The sequence below is a fragment of the Rhamphochromis sp. 'chilingali' genome (genome assembly GCF_963969265.1).
Source record: "Rhamphochromis sp. 'chilingali' genome assembly, chromosome: 4".
NCBI classification, from domain to species: domain Eukaryota; kingdom Metazoa; phylum Chordata; class Actinopteri; order Cichliformes; family Cichlidae; genus Rhamphochromis; species Rhamphochromis sp. 'chilingali'.
The window spans coordinates 29,523,861-29,534,596 of NC_137948.1; the positions used below are offsets into that span (position 1 = coordinate 29,523,861).

The following is a 10,736-nucleotide window of genomic DNA, read 5'->3' on the forward strand; positions in this document are numbered from 1 at the left end:
GATACAAAGTTAATATTTGAAATGAGCCGGTCCATTGCTGTGCACAGGAGAGAGGTCGTTTTCCTACTTTAAAATAATCTTGATCCCACAGCTATAGGATAGAGAAACATACTGATTTAACACTGCCATCTAGCGGAATTCACTGTTAAAAATCTGATCATAGATCACTGGATATGCACTCACCGGCCACTTTGTTAGGTACACCTGTTCAGATTCTCCTCTATGCAAACATCTCATCAGCCAATCACGTGGCAGCACGTTAGTGTATTTAGGCACATAGGCATGGTCAAGATGACCTGGTGAAGTTCAAACCGAGCATCAGAATGAGGAAGAAAGGTGATTTAAGCGTGTTTGAACATGGCATTTGTGAATATTTCAGAAGCTGCTGATCTGCTGGGGTTTTCCAAAACAGCCATCACTGGGTTTTACAGAGAATGGTCCAAAAAAGAGAAAATATCCAGCAAAAATAATAGCAACTTGTTAGAACCAAAGTACACAGAAGAACATCTCTGAATGCACAACATATCAAATGTACACCTGTGGTGGGCTGCATCAGCAGAAGTGGGAACCACTTCTGTCAACTAAAAACAGGAAACTGAGACTACAATTTGACCAGGCTCACCAAAACTGGCAACAGAAGACTGGAAAAAGGTCGCCTGGTATGATGAGTTTTAATTTCCTTTGCAACATTCGGCTGATAGGATCCAGATTTAGCATAAACATAATGAAAGCATGAAAACAATGGTTGAGGCTGCTGCTTGTGTAGTGGTGGTGTGCATTTTCTTGGCACACTTTGGGCCACAGCCTACTTAAGTATCTTTTGATGGCTGCTCCCAGCAGAATAACTATGCCACATACCATGTCATGTTCTCACACTGTACACTGTACTCAAATGGTCTCCACGGTCACCGGATCATAGTCTCAGTGTGCAGCCGACAAATCTGCAGCAATGCTATCACGTCAATATGGGCTGATATCTCTAAGGAATGTTTCCAGCACCTTGTTGAATCCGCGTCATGAAGAATTAAAGCATTTCTGGGGGCAAAAAGGGGTCCAACCAGATACTAGCAAGCTGTACCTAATACAGTGACCAGCAAGTGTAACGATGCCAGTTTGTATTTTAACATTTAAATATTTAAAAAGTTAACAGTTATAAGATCCATAAAATTAATTGTCTTATTGTAAGATTTGCTTCTGAACACATTGAGGTTTATTCAACACCTTTAGTAATTTTTTTAAATCACTTGAAGCTCCAATCAATCGGTGTTTAAAAGGCAGATAAAGAACAACTGACACTAGTAAATGTTCATTATTTTTGATTTTCTCTTTCATCTTTGATCACTCAATCTAAAGGCTTCTTACATTCATGATGAAAAGATTAATATTTTCACTTGAGGAGCTATTTTCTCTTATGTCCCGGCTCATAAATTAAAGAAAGAGAAAGGACAAACACCCTCTAGATCAGGGGTGGGCAGTTCATCTAATATTGAGCAGAACTAAGTTCACCTTATCGTCCCCAGTTCTCACGTGGCCACTTGGGAAACCTAATTCCCCACTCCTGACCAGCAGTGTGGTCTAGCCCTTGATGTCAGAGATCTAAAAGAGAAAAAGGGAAGGGGAAACTGGAAAATAAGTGTTCTTTCCAAATTTTTCCAATCACCAAATGAAGCAACAGGTGACCTAACAAATTCCTGAGCCGACACAGGAAAAGCCCCAGCACATGATACCTTACCAAAGGTCTATACTGAACACAGAAAATAATAACCCAAGACCCATGAAAAGGTCGACATAAAAGCCACAAACCAAGTTACTACCACACATCAAACAAACATAGCAACATGTAACAGTAGGCAAAAGGAATCTGTTGCCACCACAACGCAAACTGTCACATAAAGCGTGGTCCTAAACCACAAAAGGGTTCTCAAAGTAAAGTAAACACACAAATGTCCAAGTACAAATGGAGACCCACACCCACACACATGATCACAAATAGCGTGGTCGATACCACAGAAAGTTATTTCATTCGCCTAGTGAGCAGCAGCCACAAGTGACCTACCAAAAGTGGGCTAACGCTAAAGGTCACAACAGAAAAAGACTCACTTCATCTTTAAATAGCAACCGATAAATGTTAAAGCACACTCTTGGAAGTTCATCGAATGCTGTAACAAAAATAAAATATACGGTACTATATAATTTTATTATGATGGTGGATTATGGTAGTCCACAGCAAATACACAGCTTTCCTGCACTGAGCAGAAGACCATCAGTGGCCATATAAGACCAACAAAACCTGAAGACCTCTGTTTTAGGTTATCAGGCAACAGCCAACCATCATATTCAATGACGAAAACCGACTTTTTAATGATTTCGTTGAACTTTTCTTTTTTCAAGATGGAAGGATTGTACAGCGTGCATCTTTAATGGACGCTGTACAATGGACGCTGGCTGTAGCTCAGGTGGCAGAGCAGGTCAGCCACTAATCAGAAGGTCGGTGGTTCGATCCCAGGCTGCCTCCTGGCTGCATGCCAAATATCCTTGGGCAAGATACTAACCCCGTGTTTGCCTACTGGTGGTGGTCAGAGGGCCCGGTGGCGCCTGTGTCTGGCAGCCTCGCCTCTGTCAGTGCGCCCCAGGGCAGCTGTGGCTACAAGGTAGCTTGCCATTACCTGTGTGTGTAAAGCGCTTTGGGGTCCTTAGGGACTAGTAAAGCGCTATACAAATGCAGGCCATTTACCATTTAAAGAACTGGGTGCACAAGTTTGAATTGATTTTGATTTTCTTTAATCAACAAAATAAACACAGGCAAAATATTATACATGGACTCACTTAAATCTTTTAATAACTGGTGCTGAAGATTCCACAGTGTTTTTACCTTGACTAGGCTCTTCTTGACTAGACTAACTTCTCATTAGTGATCATACATGATTAATAACCGCTGACAGTTTCTTTTTACCAGCATAGAGCATAGAAAGGATTTATTTGTTGGCACTAATTGGATTGACCAATACTCAGAAAAATGGGAAAGTCCAAGAAACTCAATGAAAATCTAAGAAGTGAGAATACAAGTTTGGAAGGTCTCTTGGGGCCATTTCTACCCAACTGCAAATTCCAAGAGCACCAGTTCAAACAGTTGTACACAAGTACAAATTATTTTTATGTGTCACCACTTTGCCAAGGTCTGGAAGAAGAGCATCACTCTTAGATGAAAGGAAATTGGTTGAGATATTCAAGAACGACCCAGGAACCACCAAGCCTGCCATGAACTGGAAACACTATTGGAATACCAGCATTTACAGAGTTTTACATCATCGTGGACTGAGAGGGTGCCAACCAAGGAAGAAGCCCCTGCTCCAAAATCAGAACCTTCAAGTTCGAGTGCAATTTGCAGCTGCCCACTTGGACGAGCCAAATACTTTGTGGAGAAAGGTTTTATGGCCAGATGAGACAAAGATTGAGCTATTTAGGCACACTGATAAGAGGAGGTTTGGAGGAGTAAAGGTGAGGCTTTCAAATCTAAGAATACTGTACCAACTGTCAAGTATGGTGGGGTAGCATCATGCTCTGTGGCTGTTTTGCTGCCAGTGGTACTGGTACATTGCACAAAGTGGATGGAATAATGAAAGAGGAGGACTATCTCCAAATCTACACCTTTCCCTCAAATCAAGAGCTAGATGGTTGAAACTTAGACAATTGGATCCAAGTTTGGGACTACGGTCCCAAACACACATCAAAAATGGATTTTGAATGGATAAAGCAGGATTCTGCCAAGAAGAGCAGTCAAATATCCAGCCAGAATTATGCCAGAAAGTTGTTGATGGCTGCCCAAAGCACCGAGGTGTAACTTACTAAGGGACATTTAAATTTGCGTATATGCATGTATTTGAGCCTATATGTCTAATTGTTAATCTGTGTGGATTACAGAAAAACCTAAATAAATTCAAACGTATACTTTCAATTTGTGTTTTTTGCGTCATTGAAATGTATGCTGTACAATCATTCCACCCTGGAAAAGAAAAGTTGAGAGAAATTGCCACAATATTCATGCCGACAATGAATCTTTGTCAGTGCTGCACCCGGCTTGAGGAAGCTTTAAGCACTAACCTTGGAAAGAGGCACCAGACCACAGATATATTTAACTACTGATCTTTAAAGTGTTATCGTGTAAGTGTTATGGGGGCATAACGCTTACATGATTATTATAACTGTTGGTGCTTCATTTTCCATGGACTTACTGTTTCGGCATTGCAACAAGTACTTAACAAAGCCTCTTTTCATAGCGGAAACTCTGAAGTTTATATATTTCCATTCTACAAGTTACTGTACTACTTAACATGAATGGTGTTTAAGGTGTTTTGCCACCTGTTCACAAGGTGTCAACCGATGACTCTTTCAGGAAGTCCCAGACATTTTACTGTCACATGAGTTCTGAGACTTGCCAATCACATGAATGAAGGTGTGAATCATCAATAAGAAGGGGTGGTGTTGCTAGGATGAGACTGTAAAAGAAGGCCATAGAGAACTGAAGTGATTCAGGTCAGCATTAGGTTTTTTTATAGACAGAATCTTTTGTGGAATCAGTTAGTTTCCACCCTGACACTTCTTCCCACCTTCCTACAATTTTTTACACACTTTACACCTCAATTCTTGCTGTTGTAACAAGCGTCACATGACTGCCATGTGACATTAAAAGACATTAAGCTTCACACCTCTCATGTCTCTTGGTGTGATTGACCCAGAAATACCTGGGACTCCCCACTGGCCAATACAACTGATGAACACTCTTGGTCTTTAACTCGGTACTCCTACTGTCTAGACAGTAGTTTCATTTTGACCCGATAATGCTTAGTACACTCTTCTTGTAGTCCAGCGATGAACCTAAATGGAGCACATGTAGTAAGTGTGACCTATATATGCTAGTTACTGTGCATTTTGTTTAAAGTGTCTGAGAAAAAGGTTACACACGTAAACTTGGAACCGTTTCAGCTAAACGATTACACACACTGTACTCTATTGGGTGTATTTATTTATTTATTACCTCCACATAAATATCTAGGTTCTTGGGACCCGTATTAAGACTATACATCCAAAGCAAAAATTCATTGCTAAAAGCACATCAGTCCATGATTCAACAGTATGTGTTACATCTGTATTTTATACAAAATTGCATAAAAATAAAGCCAGCTACAAACTGCAACAACAAGTATAATGAATTAATTTGGAATCAGTGGTGTTCTTTGTCATCCATGTGTAATTACGTTTTTGTAGTGAACCCTTTTTAGGTAGCACTTAAAAAAGAGAAAATGCATAAGAAAAGTAAAGATCACGATCCGTTTATTCATGAGTATTCCCAGTTTGCAGTACCAAGAGGTCACCATGAACTGGAGCTGCTTCCAGTACAGCTTGGGTAAATTCTTGATTTGCTACCGTAAGAGACATTGTGTCACTTCCCAAAATTTCAGAACAAAAACCAAACAAACACACACAAAAACGGGATGACAATGTTCAGTCATAGACCGCTGCATCCTAAAATCAGCCATTAATACGGCACCGGTGTGGTCCTTAATGCGTAATTCTTTGAATGACAATGCATTGCGGTGCATTTAAAGCTGTGGGAAAAATTAAAGCCTGACAAAAATGAGTGGCGCGCATGGGGAATTTGTTATGACACTACGAGTAAATGCCCTAATGTGACTTTTAGGGGACTGAATGTGTAAAAACCCGGTAAACTACCGCTGGGAAATTAGCGTTTTTCATTTAGTATAATCTGATATTCCTTTCAATATTATAGTTTATACTTTCTGTAGAAACCAACAGCAAGCAGCATTTGGGTTGTATAAAATAAAGTTGACTAAAGTGCAAGCCATTCCCTTTTCTCCCTTTTAAGCCAAAGCTATGCATCCTTATAATAATGGTGGCACTAATAAAACACCGGTAAACATTTTTTTTTTTTACATAACTTAATTTTTGTTCGCTCTAACTAGGAGTAGTAGATTTTCCGACGTAATTGAAAGCAGCAATCGTCTCTCTTTTTTTCAGCCTTTAAGAGACCTAGCTTAAACTTTTAGCTACATTTAAAATATATGTTTCTTTGTTTACCAAGTTGTGCCAAGACGCTATAAAATGTTTTTTTTTTCTACCTGTGGATATCTACAGTGAACCTTTTTGAACACAAGCATGGCTCCTTTTTGACGAAGCTCAAAAAACTCCGCGGGGAAGTTCCCTAGGAAATCCCCGGTTCGGGGGATATTATTCTCTGATGAGCCAAATTTGAGACAATTGACGACGTTGGTCTTTTTCTAAAGACACGGGGCTCGAGGCAGAGGCGTCAAATGCTGGATTTTTAAGAGACTGGTGCGTCTGTCAAAGTCTACAAAACCCGCAATGGATAACGTCAGTATAAACACCACGGATAACGACATGCTCAGAGACAAAATGCGGAGTTACAGCGTGCTTAATACTCTGTATCATGAGACGCGGCAGGAAATAGACCTTCTGAACAGACAGATCTCTGTAAAGGACGGTGTTATTGCAGATTTAAAAGCCAGGCTGGGGAGACACGAGAGGCTCTACATGACGGTGGGAGATAAGGAGTCTGTGCTCATCAGTCCGTCCAACTCTTTGGTGGAGAGTTTACTCAATGAAATATGCAAACTAAAACAGAAGAAGAACGAAGGGGACTTGAAGGCAGCCCGACAAGCTGAGGTAAAAACATGCTGAAGATTGTACACAGTCGATGTTTCTCCCTACAGCTCTAATCAGTGATTTATAACCATATATAGATTTTTTTTATATATCAGTTTGTTACCCTGAACTGTAAGCTGCTGTCTACTGTGACGCGTTCATTTTACAGTCTCTACTGCAGAAGTGTTCAGGGAACAAAACATAGAGCATATCTGACATATCAGTTGCAAGCTGTTGTTGCCACGCCATGAATCTGTCATCATTGTTCCTCAGGAGATCCAGAGGCTGAACACTCAGCTCAGGGAGAAAGAGCTGGAGCTGGAGACCATCAGATGTCAGCCGGACCACGAGAAGGACCGGGAGATCCAAAGGCTACGGGTAGCCTTGCAGGAGAGGGAGCAGGCTGAGGCCACCAGAAGTGTCCTCTGTACCTCCCTGGCCGAGGAGGCCGACCAGCTACGCAGGCAGCTCGGTGCAACTGTTAAGGTGTGCCAGGAGCTGATGGCGAGACTGGAGAAAGACAAAAGGGGAGGAGGAGAAGTGGAAGATGTGGCCCTTACGCAAAAGAATGCAGAGGTGTGTAAATGCTTTTAGAAGTCACCAGTTGCTTTTGTAATTTCTTTTTTAAATAGCTTTATAATACAGCTGTTTGTTTTCAACTTTTCAGGGTCCTGTTGTAACCTTTGTTTTATAATCTTTTACAGGTGCCAGAGTCCTCTGAGATGGGTAGTGTTAATGCCCAAATCCGTCAGCTTCAGGAGGAGAATCAACAGCTAAAGCAGCGTGTGGCATATGTGAGTCTCATTAGTGTTGTCTGAAATCAGTCAGGAAAAAAAAATAGACATGTGATCTGATTATGTCCTTAAGGAAACACATTTCAATTACTTTTGCACACAATATTAACACTCCAGTGGTGGAATATAAAACATGGTGCATGATCGAAGGTGTGACGTTTTGTTTTTTTCAATTTCCTTTTAGGTACAAAGCCTGAATACTCAGTGGCAGAAGTATGACTCCAGCAGGGAGGACTATATAAGAGGTTTATGTCAGAGGCTGAAGGACGGCACCGGGCAGGGCTTGATGCCTGCGATGGGCTCCACCAACACTGGATTGCTTCATCAGGAGATTTCCAGGCTCAACGGCTTACTGGAGGAGAAAATGAGGGAGTGTGCACGGCTTGCTAGAGAAATGGATGACATCAGAAGACAAGACAAGGAGCAAATTCAGACACTTGAGCAACAGGTTGGTGCGATTTCATGCCTGGTGATTGGCTGAGTTCTGTTAAGCGTGGTTATAGTGTCAAATAACTAAATATGAAACTAAATGTGAAAGAGAATTTTTTTTTTTTTTACTTTTTTTTTGCTTCCTAAGGTTCTTATCTACACTGATGACTTTAAGTCAGAGCGTGCGGACAGGGAGCGAGCGCAGGGCCAGATTGATGCCCTGAAGGAGCAGGTTTCTCAGCTAAAACAGCAGCTGCACAAACAGGTGAGACAACAGCCCTGCACTTAGGTGCATGAGTGCCTCGACAGAAGCACGGACTTCCTTTTACTTGTTACCACCGTCCAGTACGTGTAGCTTGTGCTGACAGTGTACGTGCCTCCCTGTCTTCAGCAGGGAGCTAGCAGAGAGAGCAGAGACGTGGTTCCCTTGTGTCACGTGCACATAGGACACAGGATCTCCTCAAAGCGAAGTAAAGACACGTCAGAGCCTCTGTTGAGGACCACTGCTGAGAGGCGGCAGCAGCACCAGCAGCACCAGCAACCTGCAGCTGCGGCGGCAACCCCAAACTCTGCCTGGAATGAACACCCAGGCATGTCAGAGTTGCAGTGCCCGCAGTGCCTCGCCACGTTCAGTGACACAAAAGCTGCAGAGTACCTGAACCACTGCTTAGAGTGTGCCCGAGTGTAAATGGAAGAACACTGATTTGGAAATAACAGTCATTTCTTACTGACAGTAACTGAACACTGAAGACCAGCACTACACTGCAGAAAATACCCCGAGTGGAGATTCCAATTCTGAGAAGCTTGACTACAAATCAAACAACTGACTTACCTTTTTTCTTTTTTTTGTACATAAAGAAACAAATCTGTACAATTGGCGCATATATATATATATATATATATATATATATATATATATATATATATATATATATATATATATATATATATATATATATATATATATTCGTTTTTATCCGATGTCAGGTTCTAAGAGTACTCCTGTGGCATTGCGGGAGATTATTGTGGTGGGGAAGAGGATTACTGATGCAATATACATGGAATATAATATACCTCAGTGTCAAATTACAAACCTGTTGCACTTTTTTGACATTTAGTTTAAAACTTAATCGTGGAGTCGTACGATGAAAGAGAGTCACGATGCATAAGCTTCTTATTTTGCATCTAGATGAGAATGTGGTGCTATTGAACTTGACATGTTTCTATTTTGTAAAGTATATATTAATAACAGATTTACAACTATGTAACTATTCATATTTATTCTTATTGTTTAAATGGCAAATCATTTTATTGCAATATTTGGTTGCCTTCCCCCACCCCACCAAAGCCATTAAATATATATATTTTTGGTAAAAGTTTGGGATAAAAAAACAACAAAAAAAAAACGTGGTTGAACCAGAAACAGATGTTGGAGATCAAATTTTGATCAACTTGTGTAAAGATTGCATCTCAACTGGCAGTATGCTTATTTGTGGAGATGTTGTTTCTGTGGCGGCAGTACCTTATTTTTGTAATAAAAGACAGTTTACCCACACACGTTATCTTATGGTGATTTATAGATGGGGTGGTATTTTTAATTCTCGAGATAGACAGCACCCAAGATCCTAGCCGCTTAACCACGAAAATTCTGGCACTTCTTAATCTGTGTGCATGTCATTTTAGCATGTCACGTGTGTTTTTTATGTGTGTGTGCGTGTGTGTGTGCCTGGTGGAAAACCCCTTCCCAGTGTTGCCTGAATGGGCACGCTGTACTGTGACAGCCAGATTCCCAGCTGTTATGTAGCTGAAGCAAACACTACAGGGGTACTGAGAGCAGCGAGCAGATACAAGGGCTCAAGTTACATCCAAACCAAATGCCTGCATATCAGTCAGTGTCTGAAAGATCGTGCATTCAGTCACGGTGAAGTATCAGTTTGACACACACGCACCAACTGTGCTGTTTGGTGAATCACTTGTCATGGGTTTGGTGAAGTAAGTGCAGGAAGCTGGACATCCCCTGTTTTTAAAAAGGAAGTGAACAGACGCAGTCAAACAGCTGCGGTACTTTTGTGTGAGCGAAAACGTACCTACCTTTGCTGCAGTGTGTTTTTTTTTTTTTGTTTTTTTTTTCTTCGTTCAGGCCATGGGCACATTTTAGGACTGGATTAGAGCCTTTGAAAGAAAACATGTTTTTCTAAGGTCTTTTAACGTAAACTTTCAACAACGAAGCAACTTCTTTCTCAATTCGGTACTCTCAGGCGGGGTTTGCCCTTTTTTTTAGCTTCTTTAGCAAGCTAGTTTTGTGCAACTTTCAACTACTGTTTCTCACTCGCAATAACTAGACATTTTTAAGATAGTAAAAGTCCCATAGTCTTACCTCAGACATTTGTCAGTGATTTTTCTAACACCATAACTTATTTACTCATTTATGTTGTGCTTTTCATCCACTGTTAACTGGTTTTATCTTTATTGCTTTTAAGGCCATTCTCCCTTTAAGCTAATCTCCTTCTAATTGGCTGTCCCTGACAAACGAAAAGGTCAACTAAATCTGTGTCCACTTGGGATGATCATATTAAGACATTAGGATGTCATATTGCCAGCCAAGAGTAGAAGAAACTGTAGCGAATTGAGTATTTAGAGCAGTCTAAAGCCTGAGCTTTAGCTCATTGGAATTACTTTGAAACTCTGGCCACATTTAACCCATTGGGGTGTACATCATTATTGGTCATAACCTTAATTCTCCCCTAACCTTCGATTCTCGAGGAGGCAAAAAAATGTCTGTCAGTTAGGATGATTATTTTCTCTGCTACACGATGGCCAAGGGTCTGGGAA

At 40.9% G+C, this 10,736-nt stretch overlaps 1 protein-coding gene across 2 annotated transcripts; it reads left to right on the plus strand.

Moving 5' to 3' along the window:
• The first annotated feature begins 6,024 nt into the window (after positions 1-6,024).
• tnip2 (TNFAIP3 interacting protein 2) lies at positions 6,025-8,792 on the plus strand. 2 transcript variants are annotated; one of them, XM_080880154.1, is made up of 6 exons: positions 6,025-6,702; positions 6,955-7,257; positions 7,386-7,475; positions 7,660-7,923; positions 8,053-8,169; positions 8,296-8,792. In XM_080880154.1, the coding sequence occupies exons 1-6, from the start codon at positions 6,382-6,384 to the stop codon at positions 8,590-8,592; spliced, it is 1,392 nt and encodes a 463-aa protein (XP_080736280.1). In that variant the 5' UTR covers positions 6,025-6,381; the 3' UTR covers positions 8,593-8,792. The 2 variants fall into 2 exon arrangements, with proteins under 2 accessions (XP_080736280.1, XP_080736281.1); XM_080880155.1 differs by having other exon boundaries at positions 8,299-8,792.
• The last annotated feature ends 1,944 nt before the right edge of the window (positions 8,793-10,736 follow it).